We start from the raw sequence: 16773 nt of genomic DNA on the forward strand, positions 1-16773 counted from the left end.
AATATACATGTTAAAACAGAATGCAATGATTTGTAAGTCTCATAGACCCATATTTTATTTACCATAGGACAGTGGTTTTCAATTTTTTAGACCTACACTGTAAAAAATTATGTGCTAGTTTTACTTAAAAACACACTTAAAAGTGCAACGTTTTTGCAAGTTTTTATTTAGGTGTAACCCACAATCTTTTTTGGTAATTTAATACTAAAAATCCTAATCTAACATTACTTAAAAATATGCTTGCAAAAATGTTGCACCATTTTTCTAAAAATCTTAAAAGTGACAGTACTAAAAACGTCACTTTACGCTTTTTTTTATAAATGTCTTTCTCCATTGAATAAATGTAAGCCTTTTTAGACTTCCTTAATATTGTAAGATGAACATGAGCAGGTTGAGCAGTCTTAGATAATTTCAAATGAACATTTATTTTTTAAACAAGTTTGCAAAATACAACACTGTACTTTTCCAATTGATTTCCTGAATTAGATGACAAAAACATGAAAAGAAATTGCCATGTGTTCTGCCCTGGTCTAAGCGGCTAGCCACCTAAACCGACTCTGGCCCACTCACTGAGGTGACATTATAGCATGATAACGCGGTGTTAGCATGCTATAATGCTAACGCGGTGTTGGCATTATGGCATGCTAATGCGGTGCTAACGCGGTGTTTGCATTATAGCATGCTAATGCGGTGTTAGCATACTATAATGCTAACACGGTGTTGGCATTATAGCATGCCAATGCGGTGCTAACGCGGTGTTAGCATTATGGCATGCTAACGCAGTAAGGCCGGTCCACCTACGGGGGTCGCTAACACGGTGTTAACATTACAACCCAGCCCGGTGTGTAAGCGCCCAGCGCCGGACCGTGCCTGGCCACCAGATCGGTTAGCTTACGTGCTACATTGCCCCTTCTCTCGGTTTAATGCCTGCCTGCTTCCCAAATGTCTGTAAGCAACACATTTCACTGTAGCGCCGTTTTTCTAAAACCAACTGAAACTACACAGATGACTTACAACTGTAAATATCTCTAAACTAGTCATAGCCACCGGTTTAAGGAGGTAGTATACTGAAGGTTTAATACTTGCCTATTTCCAAGAAATGGCTGTAAACTGTGTTATAAACGTAATTCACTGCAGCACTGGGTCGCACTGGGTCTCTAAAACAAACTCAAACTACACAGATATCTCACACACTTAAAATAAACAGTCCCTGTGCTCATAACATGTAATCCTTCTTCAGTGTTTTGTAAAAAAATTTTTTAGGCGTGCTTGATTTTGTCACGTTGACTTCACTTACATTTATATGCAATGTTCCCGCAAATTTCTAAACAAAATAAACCCACACAACAGTGGGCTTTACTTGCTGTTTAAATTAAGCAAAGTTCAAATATAATTTTAGGTAGAATTTTCTAATTTTACAGATTTTTACAGTGTACTTATACCTGTCTCCATGTGAGGATGTTGTTTTTTGCATCGACTTGTTTAGTTTTTGTACATGTTGCACATGACGCAAAAGTTCTGGTCTCATGAGGTAAGTTTTTTTTTTTTTTTTCATTTATAGTCAACCGTTTTATCCGTCAGGGTCGCGGGGTGGTGGGGTGGACTGAAGCCTGTCCAAGGCGGCATTGGGCGGAATGCAGTATTATATACTTTTCGTATTTTCACTCGTTTTGGTAATTCCGCCAGTTTTCTTTTTCCACCCGTTTTCATTTCCCACACGATTTCGTTTTGCGCCCGTTTTCTTTTCCCACCCGTTTTCGTTTTCCGCCCGTTTTCTTTACCCACCTGTTTTTGTTTTCCGCCCGTTTTCTATTTACACCCGTTTTCCTTTTGTGCCTGTTTTGTTTGTGAAAACAAATTATTCTTATCTTATATTTAGTATTTAAGATATTAATTTTTTATTTGAGAATTTTTCCCCCTGGCAGCAACACTACCCCAAAAAGCATTATTAGCTTTGCCACCCTCATGCTTCACATGCCAGCGTAGAATACAAAGTAGACAATACTGATACTTCTATTACTAAAAATAATACGAAAAAGAATTACATTATTATTCTTGTTGTTGCTATTATTATTATTATTATTATTATTATTATTATTATGGTCTAAGTTAGAGATATTAGTCTAAAAATACTTGTCATATAGAGGTACAGCATGGCCACTAGAGGGCGCCAGTAACCCAGTGACCTTTTACAATAATGCCTCCGCTCCGGGAGGAAAGTCTAAAAAGGCAGCACGGATTTTCAGATCACCGGTTTACAGCAGCAGCAGTCTGTTGCTCTGTCTCAAAGGCACTGTTTATAATTGTTCCTGGTTATTCCAGCAAAAAAAAAAATCCAGATTTTCTGTGTAATTCCGGAAGCCAGCAGTGCTGTAATTCAGGCATTACCGCAGGTTCATATTTCTTCATATCAGGCTGTTTAATCTTAAAGGAAGAGCTGTAAATGTTTTTTTTTTCTCAGAAACGATCACACCTTTCAGCTCAGAGAGGAAAGCGTTTCCTCTGTATAGAGAACATGAAACCCAGCTGTTAAAATCCTTCAGCCCTGTTGCCAAAACAGAGCGTGTCTCCACAGATGTGAGGTTTCAGACAGGGGACAGTTCAACAGGGCAGTGTTTGGGGGTCGAGGCTGAGGAATAAAGAGGCTGTTCTCAATAGCATAACTGTGTTCTTGAGTGGAAAACGAAAGAGTGTTCCAAACACAGTCACCAAAACCATTTATCACACATTCTGACACCGGGCGAGGCTCACAGTGTAATGCACAATGCTGGCACAGGCCACAAACCAGCTTCTGTTCATTCTGTATCAATTTAGCTCAGCCCAGTCAGCATACTTAAATATTTATATTACTGAATAAACCCTAATTAAAGTAGAAAATGTGCTGATATTTAACTTTTTCCTAATAAAAAATAAATAAAACATGAATTTCAACAGAATTGCTCAGTGTGTAACTCCTTTTCAGTGAGAAAAAAATGTGCATTTAACCAGATATATTTACTATTAATATACAACTTATCACTATTTACGAAAAATACATATTTGATGTTAATGCAATAACTTTATGGTTAGACTTATTAGACTTATTAACAGACTTCCCAAGTCTCCTTAAAGTGGCACCCTGATGCCCGCAAATCAGATAAAACCTCCCAGAATCTAGAACGAGTGGCCCAAGAGTGAACACAAACGTGCACACAGGCCACACAGACTTTTTTTTTTCCATAGTCACGCGTGGAAAAGAAATGGAGAGGGAGAGAAATATGCTCCCCTCAAGTGCATGCAAAATAGAGAGGGTTCTGATTAGCCAGTTCTCAGCGAACAGTCGGTGAGTCAGCTAATCAGTTTTTAGTGTGGATGGGGAGTGTTTTTTCTTTTTCCTCCTAGACTGGATGCGTTCAAGAGCATCATGGCTCCCATTAAAACTAATTTCACCTCTGGCTACTCTAAAGTATTGTGGCGTGGAAGAGGAAGGAAGACCCGTGAGACTCATGCTGAATGCTCAACAGCTCCTTTTTTTGAACCGGCTTGCCACTCACTCACAGTCTTTAACAAGACTAGGAGAGCTAAAACCATCCCCACAGAGCTAAAATAGCCCAAAGGCCACCAACCCAGCTGTGTGTCTCCCAGATGGCAGATCCAGATTGGTGCCCACCCTCTCTGCATAACCCCTCCCAAGGGAGATGCCCCACCCCTGTCATCCACGCACACAGGAGAACAGAAACATGCCTGAAGGCAGCCACACACACAACCCAGAGCCGCCACATAGCCCCCCTCCCAAGGGTCAGCCGTCCCGGCGACCCCACCAACCCAACACAAACCCCGTGTACAACAGAACGTTTTTTTTAATTTTTTACAATCAGTCGCAAACAAAGTCATTAAGGCGGGCGGGCGGCCTCCGTGCCCGCGGCAGCCTGGAGGGGCCGGGCACGGCACCGCCTGCCAGCGGCTCCGAAGAGCCAGAGTTCAGGTCAGGCACGAGTGCAAGGCCGGCAGGCTCCGCACCACCGTCCACAGTGTCCGACAGTCTCGGCCTATAGGGGGCCAGCCTATCACGGTGCACAATCATAGTGCGTCTGCCCCACCGGATCTTATACACCACCTCCCCCAGCCTGGACAGCACCAAGCACGGACCCACCCAGGCCGACTGGAGCTTCGGACACAGTCCCTTCTTCCGCTGAGGGTTATATAGCCAAACCCTCGCCCCCACCGCCAACGGGTCCCCAGAGCTGGGCGTGTCGTACGCACGCTTCTGCTTCTGTCCGGCAGCAGACTGGTTGGAGCGCGCTAGACGGTGTGCTAATTCCAGTGAAGACATAAAGTCCGAGACAAAAGTGGGCGTGTCCGAAGCGTACCCGCCCCCGTCAGGAGGCGCCCCAAAAGCCAGGGAGACCGGCGTCCTCAGCTCGCGCCCGAACAAACGCAGAGCCGGCGTGAATCCCGTCGTCTCCTGCACAGCGGAGCGACAGGCCAGCAGCACTACCGGCAGGTGCCTGTCCCAATCACGCTGGTTCTTGTCTGACACCATGGCCAACTGCACCGCCAGCGTGCGGTTAAAACGTTCCACCAGTCCATCACTCTGCGGATGAAGGGGCGTCGTCCTGGTCTTATGGATTCCCAGGATGCTGCAGACCTCCGCCATGACCTCCGACTCGAAATTTCTCCCTGGTCGCTGTGCAGTTCTTCCGGAACCCCGAATCTGCAAAAGAACTCCCGCACCAGGATATCCGCAGTAGTGACCGCCCCTTGGTCCGGCATCGCGTAGGCCTCTGGCCACTTCGTGAAATAGTCCATCGCCACCAGAACAAAGCGATTTCCAGAGTCCGTCACCGGAAAGGGGCCCAGCACGTCCACGGCCACCCGCTCCATCGGGCTGCCGCACTGGTAAGGGTGAAGTGGGGCGCGGGGCGCCCTCGAGGGGCCCTTCTTGGCAGCGCACACGTCACAGCAGTGCACGAAGAGTTCCACGTCAGTTCTACACCCAGGCCAATAGAAGTGTTGCCTCAGGCGCTTCACAGTCTTGGTGACACCAAAGTGCCCAGCCCCAGGTGACCCATGAACTCCCCGTAGGACCGATCCCCTAAGCACCCGCGGTACCACCACCTGAAAAACGCGCCGCCCGTTCGCCGGATCCTCCCAGGTATGGCACAGCACGCCGTCGGACAAACTAAAACTAGCCCAGTTGGAGCGCAACGCCTTAGCAATCGGGCCCAGCGGCACCACCTCCCCCCACGACGGTGTGACGTTCGCACTGAGCGCGTGTACTGCCCACGTACTGCTCTACGGACACCTGCAATAGTTGTGCTCCACCTTGTCCAGGCGGCGGCTATAGTACGCTATTACGCGCTCGGAGCCGTCCGGAACCTGCGACAGGACTGCTCCCAGGCCGTGGTCGCTCGCATCAGTATCCACAATGAAACTCTCAGACACCTTCGGATACGCTAGAATCGGAGCATTGCACAGGCGGCTTTTTAGCTCCTCGAATGCCCGCTCCGCCTCGTCAGACCAGCGGAATGGGATCGGTTTCCACGCCAGCACCGCTCACTACGTGGCCCAGGAAGCTCACGCGCTGCCTTAGCAGATTACACTTTGCTGGATTGAGCTTCAGGTTAGCCGCCTGAATCGCGGCGAGCACCATTTCAAGGTGAGACAGTGCGGAGTCGAAGTCGGTTCCGTGCGCCAAGACATCATCCAAATAAACGATGCAGCACGACCGCGGAACCAATTTCCATCCTTCTTTTTCGCAAGGACCACCGGGGCCGACCACGGGCTGCTCAAAGGCTCAATAATGCCCGTACTCGCCATCTCGCAGGCTAACTGCTCCGCCGCTACGCACTTTGCTAACGCCAGACGGTGCGGCCTCAGCCTGATGGGCTGGGCGTCACCCGTGTTTATCGAATGAACCGCAAGGCTAGTTTTAGTACACTCGCGCTCAGACACAGCGAAACTCGTGCGAAAACGGCCGATCAGTTCGCGCAAACGGAGTTGTTGGGGACCAGATAAACCCACACAACTGCGCTCCAGCATCTCCTCTATCGGATCTACACTCAACCCCGCATCCAGCGGACCCTCTACCGTATCACGCACCGAATCACACACATTCCCTCCCACCAGTTCACTTACCCCTAACTCGTCGCGTATCTCTACGGGGAGTCCAGTCACCAGCACCGAGCCCCGTGCACAGTCAATGATAGCTCCGACGCGTGAGAGCAGGTCCTTGGCCAGAATGCACGGGTTGTTGATGCGTCATACCCAGAACTGTTGTTGAAAGGGCCCCTTGCCGACATCAATTGTCAACTCCGTTAATCCTAGGAGACCTATAGGATCCCCGGTGACTGAAGAGAGAGCGATGCGCTGGCTGTTGTCAGTCACAAACTCGGCCGCTACCTCCGTCGCTAGCTCGGGCCGTATCAGTGAGACAGACAAGCCCGTGTCCACCAGCGCGTTCACCGTCACTCCAGTCAATGTACATTTCAGGAAATAGCCGCTGAGTCCGGCAGTTCCGGAATCAGGTCCCGAGGGTAAGCATAGCGTTCCTGGGGCCACCGTAACCCTCACTGGGTGGTCCCGGCTCCGTTTCCCGGCCGGCTGCAGTGCGCTCGCTTGTGGCCACGCCCCCCCGCAGCGCCAGCACTCCAGTTGGGCATCAGACCGGCTCCGACCCCACCTCTGCGAATCATGGGCAACCGGCAACGCCCCCCACGGTCCAGGATGGCTTGAGAGGATGAGTTCGGACCGCTCCGCCACCTCCACCGCGGACTCCAGGGTCTGCGGGTCGGCCAGCCTCACGTGTTTGCGCAGCTCGCTCGGCTCGAGGGCGCGCAGAAAGTGATCCAACGCGAGCCTCCTCTGGGCCGCTCGCGGAAACGTTGGGTAAGCTTGGCGGGTTAGCAGGGCCATCTCCGATGCCAGCACGCCCAGTGTCTCTCCCTGCTGTCGGCGTCTGTCCGCCACTAGCATTTTGCTGTCCTTGCGCCATCCGCTCCGTGAGCCAGCGCCGCCGTCCTCACGCCATCCGCTCTGGGAGTCAGCGCCGCCGTCCTCGTGCCATCCGCTCTGGGAGCCAGCGCCGCCGTGCTCGCGTCGTCCTCTCCCCGGCCACGACCTCCGAACAGCCCACTGGCGCAGTCAGGTCCGAGTCCACTCCGCTGCAGAGCCTTGCCTCTAGTCCGTTGGTCCGCTGTCTTCCTCCTCAGCCGTTCGATTTCCCCTGCCAGCAGCTCAATATCTTCCAGCAGGGTCACTTCTGACACCAAATGTGGCGTGGAAGAGGAAGGAAGACCCGTGAGACTCATGCTAAATACTCAACAGCTCCTTTTATTGAACCGGCTTGCCACTCACTCATAGTCTTTAACAAGACTAGGAGAGCTAAAACCATCCCCACAAAGCTAAAATAGCCCAAAGGCCACCAACCCAGCTGTGTGTCTCCCAGATGGCAGATCCAGAGTGGTGCCCACCCTCTCTGCATAACCCCTCCCAAGGGAGATGCCCCAACCCTGTCATCCTCGCACACAGGAGAACAGAAACATGCCTGAAGGCAGCCACACACACAACCCAGAGCCGCCACAGTATATTCATGTCTTGTAAAAGTAAAAAACAATTAAAGTCTTGCCTGCAAAAGGTAACTTAAAGTTCTATTATCCTTTGATATCCTTTGGTGTGTGCAATTTTTTCTTTTTTTTTTGTTTTTGGGCAGGGGATTAGGGAAGAACCTCCCCGAAATTATTTTTTGCAATTTGGCGGCAAAAAGGCGCGTTTGGTGTTTGGCCAGAAATTGCAAATATATGAAGTTTTTTACTTGTTAAGTCAAAAACGTGCTTTTTAACAGAATTGCTCAGTGTTTAACTTGTGTTTAGTTAGAAAAAAAACGTGTATTTGACCGGAAATGCCCAGTGTGTTGATGTAAGCAGTGGGTATAATGTAACATAAATGAGTCTCCACAAAACTCTCTAGAGACACCAGAGCCAACGCCCCATTGCGCTCTCTCTTCTTTTTTCCCTCTCTATCTCTTTCTTTCTCTCTCTCTCTCTCTCTCTCTCTCTCTCTCTCTCTCTCTCTCTCTCTCTCTTTAGCAGTGGAAAGCCCGCTCGTTGCAGCCTGTTGATCGCAGTTTCTCGTCACTCCAGAAGGGGCCCGCCCGGCTCTCCGGCTTTCATTTTCTGCTCAGCACTTCTACAGTAAGAAGCCATTTTTAAGTCTGAGCAGCGCTAGTTGTGGTTTGGTGAAGTGTGTTTACTGCTCTCGCTGACGGTTCGAGGGTGAAGGCTGCAGACATGGCAGACACAGACCCCAGCCCCGCGGCCAGCGTCCTGGAGAAGTTAAAGAGCTACGTGCGGACTCGGAAAGGCTCTATTCTGGCTGTGGAAATAGTAAGTTCGCCTCTGTTAACTGCTTCAAAATGAGGTTTCCTTACGCTTAATGTTTTGAGGAGCTGTGGGTTGTGTGAGTTTCTCATTGTTGAAGTAAAAGCAGGTAAATAAACTCGGTTAATATAGTCTGCAGCTTTTTTTGTTTATATATTAACACAAATGAGCTAACCTTAGTGAACTTTTCGTGTGTGTTCATTCTAAAACTTTCCTCAAATTCGAATTCACTTTCAGTTTAGCCTTATAGAACAACAAACAGCATACAGCTCGGAAAAAAATAAGAGACCACTTAAAAATGATTTTGAGTTTTTTTTTTTTTTTTTACCAACTTGGAAACCTCTGGAATATAATCAAGAGGACGACGGATGGTCACAAGCCAAGCGAACCAAGTTGAACTGCTTAAATGTTTGCACCAGGAGTGGCATAAAGTTATCCAAAAGCAGTGTGTAAGACTGGTGGAGGGGAACATGCCAAGATGCATGAAAACTGTGATTAAAAACCAGGGTTATTCTACCAAATATTGATTTTTAAACTCTTAAAACTTCATAAATATAAATGTTTTCTTTGCATTATTTAAGGTCTGAAAGCTCTGCATCTTTTTGTTATTTCAGTCATTTCTCATTTTCTGAAAATAAATTATCTAAATGACAAATTTTGATTTGGAATCTGGGAGAAATGTTGTCCGTAGTTTATAGAATAAAACAACTATGTTCATTTTACTCAAACATATACCTTTAAATAGAAAAATCAGAGAAACTGATTCAGAAACTGAAGTGGTATCTTAATTCTTTGCGGAGCTGTATGCTTTAAATAAACTATATAATACATATAAAAACAAACAGTTTACAGGACTGAATGTAAAGATAAATGACTGTAAATGAGACAGTTGTAACTAGTTAAGCTGTAAGGCTGGGTGCTGTAGTTATCATTCATATTGGTATATTGATATTGATGTTGCTTTTTAGTTTTAAACATTAGTTATAGTTATAGCCACACATTTAATAGACAAGCAGCATTGCGCTGTTTTAAGATTCATTTTTGGATAATATATTGTCTCAGAAGTAATTGTGATAAATTGTAACCGTATCATAATAATGCAGGTACACCCCTTCAATGGACTATTTTGATTTAAGTAACTGAATTTAAATGAATATGAGTTTGTGCAGTGTATAACAGCTACTGTTTTTCTCCTAGACACAGTCCACACTGTGCAAATGGAAATGTTATTATTGGTTCATTCATTCATATGTAAACAAACTCAAAATTAATACAATGAACAGTATCAAGTTCTGTAGAAATTATTATAGTAAGTCATGTTAGTATGTTGTATAATAAGTCGATAATGTAATTATCCTGATTTGTGATTGGCTTATACTGTTCCGTTTATATTGCAAACATATTTTGTGTTCTATATGTTAATTACTACAGTGATATAACACTGTTAAATAGTAGTGACTTGAACATAAAAATCGCCTGATTAAGTATTGCAACACAGTACAATAATATTAACTAGTTTGAACTGTGTGGAATAGAAGCACTGTCTATCAATGCCCATATTATAACCATGACTTTGTTGCCAAGCAGTTTTTTTAATTTTCCTACTCTGTTTTGGTATCCAGGATGTGGTAATGAACTGCTAGTGCTGGGCGGTACGGCCAAAACCAATAATATAAAACATTAAGGCTTTAAATGAAGGCTTTGACTACTATTGGGTTTATTTTTTTCCACACAGTTACACAATATATGAAGGAATCAGTCTGCATTTGCAGGAAAATTCAAGCAATTTGTATTGTGCAAATGGCAACGTATTAAAAATAAGAACTTAAAAAAGATATGCCAACACATTTCACACTGCTTCCTTTTTAAAGCTTAATATTTTAAGACAGTTCTATAAACGCTAGAGGCGTTTATAGGCACATTAAAGGCACAGTATTTAATTATTCAAGAGCTATATGATATACCTAGAATTTGGCATTAGAATCTAGCATTTTAGTTTGTTGCTTGACCTAAATGAATGATTTCTTACCCAGGATGGATTCTGTGCTCATCTGGGGAGAGGTTCACATGACCCACACACAAACCTAAGAATAGTTAGCTTCCACACCTGATGCAGTCCACACTCCACATACATTAGCTGCTAACGCATTTATTTCACCTTTATAAAGCTACGAGTCGTCTCTCAAATAGGATTGTTTTGTTTTTGGTGGAGAAGGCGACATTTATACTTGTATCAATGTGAGCATGTGAGGCAGACACAGATACAGGTCACTTACACTTCTGAATGTGAACCGTCAAGATAGCCAATCTGAGCTGAGAAAAAAATCGGAATTGAGCAATTTGGCTTGTGATGTGAACGTAGCATAAGTGTACCAGACCCGCGGGAAAAGCGCACCCAAGTCCAAAAAAAAAGTGGCAGAGCCTCTCATAGCTAACAGACTGTTTGTTAAGCTAACCTGGTTTATGCTGACCAGCCTGTTGCTCTTTTGCTGTTTGGCTGTGCTTTGCATTTTAGTCATATAAGGTGGGTTACAGGACAGTATTCATAAAGCCTGTGTACATTAACTCATGAAATTATTTATTTATTATTATTATCTTTTTTTTATTCGTTCATTCATTCAGTCCTATACCAAGTACTGTAATATATTTTGAAAATTATATTAAATGATTTTAAATATTGAAGACAATGTGCTGTTTTTACATATCCATAGCTTTAAATATCAATTATATGCTGCATGGGCAGCATTAAGAGTCAGTAATAATATGCAAAGGAATGCCTCTCCATGTTGTGGACTGTGGGGGTGGGGTGGTGAGGAATTTCGGCTGTGTGTGGCACAGCGTAAAAAAGGCATGACACCTGTCTGATTAGGTCAGTATGCCAGGGGCCTCCTTTTACTTTAATAGTTAATACATGCTTTAAATGTGGTGGTGGAAATGGTGGCTGACACTGATGCTTAATTTAACCTGTATTTGGGTTAAACCTCATTCTAAACATGCGAAAAACCAATTTAAAATAAAATGTTGAAAAAAGATTATTTCTTTATAGAAAAAAAATCACAATCACAAGCTAGCTAACATTCTAACTTTAGCAGCGAGTTATCCAACTACATTACTGGGGAGAAAAAAAATGATAAATAGGAAATGTCAAGTTTTGACTTTTAAAATGGTGCAGGAACCTTTTAAAATGTATTGTAAACACTAAACAACTTTTATTACTTGTATCTTATCAACATTTTTAATGCATTTTTATCGCATTGCTTTGCTTTGCATCTATTCTTACGAGTTCATGTCACAAAATGTGAGTTTGGAGAGCAGACAGAGTTGCATTAAGTCCCTCCTGGTGAAATATCACATTATTTATAACTCCATGCCGCTCATCAGTTGTGTACTGTGCAAACCACTAAAAGAGTCCCTGTTACAAGACAAGTTGTGTATTGTGAAGGGTACAATAATCTGAAGAATCTAAAGATTGAATAGCAGGTACCTGGCATTAGAAACATCATAAATGCATATTACTTACAGCTGAAATCAAAATTGCTTTTGGAAACCAGTTAACCATGTAAAGTGAAACCTTGCAACAACTGCAGTTCAGTTCTAGTGTTTAAACGGCATTTAAGGAAGCTGCTTTTCCTCCAGACGGTTTTGGTCATGCCACTAAAACCATGAGTGAAATGAACTCCCACAATGCCTTTCATTCTCTAATCACATCTGGTTAAAAACGGAACTCTCATGTTTTATCAGCTGCAGTGCCCGATAACACTGAGCATCTTAATTTATAATATACCTTGTATAATATAGATATGATATATCTTAGTATATATTTTAATATAATATATCTTAATTAATATAAATCTTAATACAGTAATACATTAATATTGGAATAAATATTAAATAGTTTATAGTCACACGAGTAATACCCAAAAATGAACATATTAGATCTGGATTATGACAGCCCCAGCTAAATATACTAGATTGTCTATTGGATAATGAATCCAATTTGATCCTAAAATAGCACACACACCCACACACGCTGTGTGATGGGTTGCTGTTAGCAGCGTGATGTGTTTGTTCCTGTGGGTAATAGAGTGTTTGTGTACATTTGAGCATTTGAGTAGTGTGCTGATCTTAACTTGAAGTGCTTTAGCTATAAATTGTAGCTAGTTAGTAGCAAATTATAAAAACATCAGTCACAGACAGGGTTTCAGTTCCTTTTTTTATTATTATAACTAGGCACACTGTCCACCCCTAAAACAGTTTATTATTATCAATTTATTATTACCCCAAGCAAATCAGTCCAGAACCGGGGCTGTATGTGGTCGTCCTCACGTTATCTATTATTGATTTGGGCTGGAGCGGCTAGTTTATCTGGTGACCAGTCGGCTAAAGATGCTTAGTAGTTTGGTGATGTATGAGACATTTTACTGCACAACAAAATGATTTCACGTTGAGCTTAGAGGGCAAACGGTAGGATTTTACTTGATGTGTATGTTACCTGGCTGGTGGCTCTGTTGCTGTGCGTGCTGTGCTGAAGACTCGCTGAACTGAACTGCTGCTGCAGCGCATCTTGTGTGCCTTGAGGGAGGGAGGGAGGGAGGGAGGGAGGGAGGGAGGGAGAGAGGGGCGGGGGTGCACGCGGGAGAGAGGGGCGGGGCTAAACCTGGTGTCGGTGATGAAAATTAAAACTCAGAGAAAATCGATTTTCATTAAAACACATCGTCCTTAACTGTAAATTCAAATTAATCGATAAAATCGATTAATCGCCCAGCTCCAACTATTCATACAGTAATTATATGGGAGTATTTTTGAATGCAACCCAGTGACCCTTTCACATCTGGACATTTCATGCTTCTTAAGTGTCAGGATCAAATCTTGATGAGGCTAAACCATAAAAAAAATGCAAGTGCAAGCACACCAAAGACACATTTATAACTTTTAAAACCTTTTAGGACAGAACAGTAAGAGCCTAAATACATAAAAACACATACATAATACATAATACATAAAAAAATACATAAAAGCCACTTGACCAGTGTATTTGCACATTCCATTCTATCCCACACAGCAATATGATTTCAGTCTGACTAGGCATGTTAAAGAACAATAATGATAATGTGAGCAAGCATGTGAAATGGCTACAGAAGTCCAATTTCCAAAAACTGAATAGAGTTTTCTGTTCCTCCCGCTCCTTCTCAGAGGCGAGACTTAGACCGGTTGCCAGATTGACACACAGTGGCAAGCAACAACGAGTCTTACTCTGCAGCTGATCTGTGAACATATATGCTTCAATGTCCAGAATGCACGTATATTGTACGCTAGTCGTGGTCAATTACTCAGCTATGGTTAGCAACCTTACTAAAGCTTAATGATTACTTGTTCATCAGAAAAATAGCCAGCTCACCCATTTCCATGACTACAGCACACTGTTTGCGTGCTGTTTTCTATACATGGCATCCCTGAGTGTGGAAATGGGAGTGGGGGAATGGTGGTGGACTAGAGCTGGGCGATATGGGAAAAAATCTTATCACGATATAGTTTTCCATATCAGTCGATATCGATATGTATCACGATATAAATCAAATCACTTTGTGTCACACTTAAAGGTTTGTTTTTATTAGTGAGAGAATAAGGGAGTGATGGAAGTTTTATCACAATATTTTTTTCTGTATCTCCATAATTATTAGGGCTGGCCCGAATAGCATTTTTTGAGCTCCGGATATTTGGCAGTAATTGGTAGCGAATATTCCAATATTAGTTTTTAAAAAAAACAAATTAATCATGAACGCGAGCCAGAACCCGAGCTTGAACGTCAGCCTGACTCAGGCGCTGCATGAACTCGGGCTTTTTTCCAATTTTTTCCAATTTTCCATGACTGAAAAAAAAACTTGGGCTATAAGCTCAATATTAAATATTTCGTTTGTTTAGAAATTATTTTATATTCTTAAACCATGTTAAATTATATTAGATTAGTAGGGCTGGCCCGAATAGCGTTTTTTGAGCTCAGAATATTGGGCACTGATTGGCAGCCAATATTGGAATATTTGTTTTTAAAAAGACGGATTAAAAACTGATTAAAGTAAAACAAAAATTGCAACTCGGCCCCTTTAATTCACCACAAAGTTTTCCAAGACCCAGCCGGAAAAAAAAAGATTTCCCACCTTTTCCTCAGCTGGGTCGGGCTCAAAAAATGATTTGTGATAGGCTGTTTTTTGGTTTGTTTGTTTAAGCACTTAGGCTTTTGTACTGCTGCAGTGCAATATTTAGATTTTATATTCTGAAATTCGTTAGGTTTTATTTCTTTTAGCATTTTGAACTTTTTTTCCAATTTCAAATTTATTTTTTTCTGTTCGTTATGTTCTATCGGTCCTTGCGTTTTTTGTAGTTGAAGTTGAATTTAATATTGAAGTTCAATATTTCTAATTTATATTTTGAAATTCGTTAGATTATATTTATTATTGTATTTTGAGCTCACTTTAGTTGGTTATTTTCCAAATTCATATCTATTTTTCTGTTATTATTAAATGTTATTAGCTTATTAGCTTAGCTTGTCATTTAGCATACAGAACTTCTCACGGATTTTTAATGAATGTTGATTTATTAATTTAAAAGCTGTACCTTATTAAAAGTATTTTAAGCCAGACAGACACTGTGTGATTTTTTAATGAGTTTATCTGCACTTTTAAATGGTTTGTCCTGTAGGAAACGCACACGATTTGTATGCTGACACTGTTGTCTGACTGAGGAGCTGCTTTCCGTCAAATGCAGCCTGTAGGCAGGAAAAAATCCAGCCAGAACCGACCATATCATGAGCCAGTTTTAAAGCCAGTAATTTAGTAGAGCATTAAACTACAAATCTGAGATGTACCTGCTGTACTTCTTAATCTCTGCCCCCAAAACGGTCCATTAACTTGCTTGACAGACGCGTCAAATCCCCCGCGAGCACGCGCGGCGCACAGCGCACCGATTAATTCATGCGTTGAGCTTTAAACGCGCAGCTGAGCTGTAATTGGGGAAATATCACAAAAATCACAGTGTGATTTGTTACATTAAAAAAAAGACCATTTTCTTCCGCCTAATCTGAGAGGAAAGCGGTGTTCTCGACCGGCCCGAGTTCATGCAGCGCCTGAGTCAGGCTGGCGTTCAAGCTCGGGTTCGGGCTCGCGTTCAGGCAGATAATCTAAATGATAAATGATTTTGTGTTTTTGCACTTGGGCCATAAGCTCAATATTAAAAAGTTCGTTTGTTTAGAAATTATTTTATATCCTTAAACCATGTTAAATTATATTAGATTAGAGGAAAGTCATTTAGACATCATTCTTAAGGTGTTTTTGTCCTGTTACCGCTCTGCAAAAAAACCTCTTCCTTTAATCCGCGCCCCACATACACATTTTTGCAGCACCTGCCCCGAGGTCCTAATATAAATTGAATTAATTACATTTAGTGCTTAAAATTTACTTAAAATTTATTTAAAACGTGCTGAACAGTGCGGCCGTTTATTCCCAAAGTACAAACACTATGGTTGTTTGCGTGTGTCGGGCCATACTCCACTATTCTTTAGGGTTTTTTGTTGCATGCATGAGACTAACTATTACAATTTTCTTAACTATTTATTAATTTGCTCCAGCGTCTTCTGGATTGATTACACGTTGTGTTTTCGTTGTTTGCCGCGCCACTTAGATGGAAATGGAAATGAATGTTTATCGAATTCTATTGCACAGGCTTATCATCGTCATCGAGGGAAAAATTATCGCGAAACAAATCGATATCGTTATATCGCCCAGCACTATGGTGGACAGATTAGGAGGCTAAAAATCACACAGATAATTCAAAAAAAGAAAATACTGTCTAAAGCTTTACTGACAAGAGCTGCCAGTGCTTAAACTCAGCATGTTTTCTTAATATCTATTGACACATCCTAATTGTTTTATAAGTTACTACAAAAATATAATCCTTAATGTTTTTTTCTAAGATACTACTTTTATTTTTGTCCCAGAAATAATTGCGATAAACAATATTATTGCCATTTTATAACCATATAATTCCACTGATGTTGTGACAATAAAGCAATGCCCTTTTAAAGAGCAATGTATTTATGATAATTAAGAATATTCAGACATTGGAGTAAAAAATGTTTACATTTTCTAAACATAATTATTGTTTTTAAACAGATGACATACCAGCTTATTTATGTTAATGGTTTCAATATGAAATATTAAGGTCTGCAAATATGAACTCATGTCCATACATTACACGGTAAGTCAATAATGTGATTGTTAGGCTTTGGTTTGACTTACTATTTGACTACCAAGTGTAAATACAGGTGCTAAAATGCTTATCAGAATACAGTCCATTTACCTGTGACATGAAGTGACTGGATGAAAACGGGGTTAATTAAGGACAGCCAAGTCTGAGTTTAGTC

At 42.5% G+C, this 16773-nt stretch overlaps 1 protein-coding gene across 1 annotated transcript in view; it reads left to right on the forward strand.

Annotated features, from left to right (window-relative positions):
• The first annotated feature begins 8072 nt into the window (after nt 1–8072).
• Nucleotides 8073–16773, forward strand: part of plp2b (proteolipid protein 2b) — a 30182-nt gene continuing 21481 nt past the window's right edge. Inside the window, exon 1 of the mRNA XM_022670633.2 lies at nt 8073–8363. Within this exon, the coding sequence (XP_022526354.2) occupies nt 8268–8363 (96 nt within the window). The 5' untranslated portion in view covers nt 8073–8267. The remainder of the gene's footprint in view (nt 8364–16773) is intronic.

This window comes from Astyanax mexicanus, chromosome 12 (genome assembly GCF_023375975.1).
Source record: "Astyanax mexicanus isolate ESR-SI-001 chromosome 12, AstMex3_surface, whole genome shotgun sequence".
NCBI lineage: Eukaryota > Metazoa > Chordata > Actinopteri > Characiformes > Acestrorhamphidae > Astyanax > Astyanax mexicanus.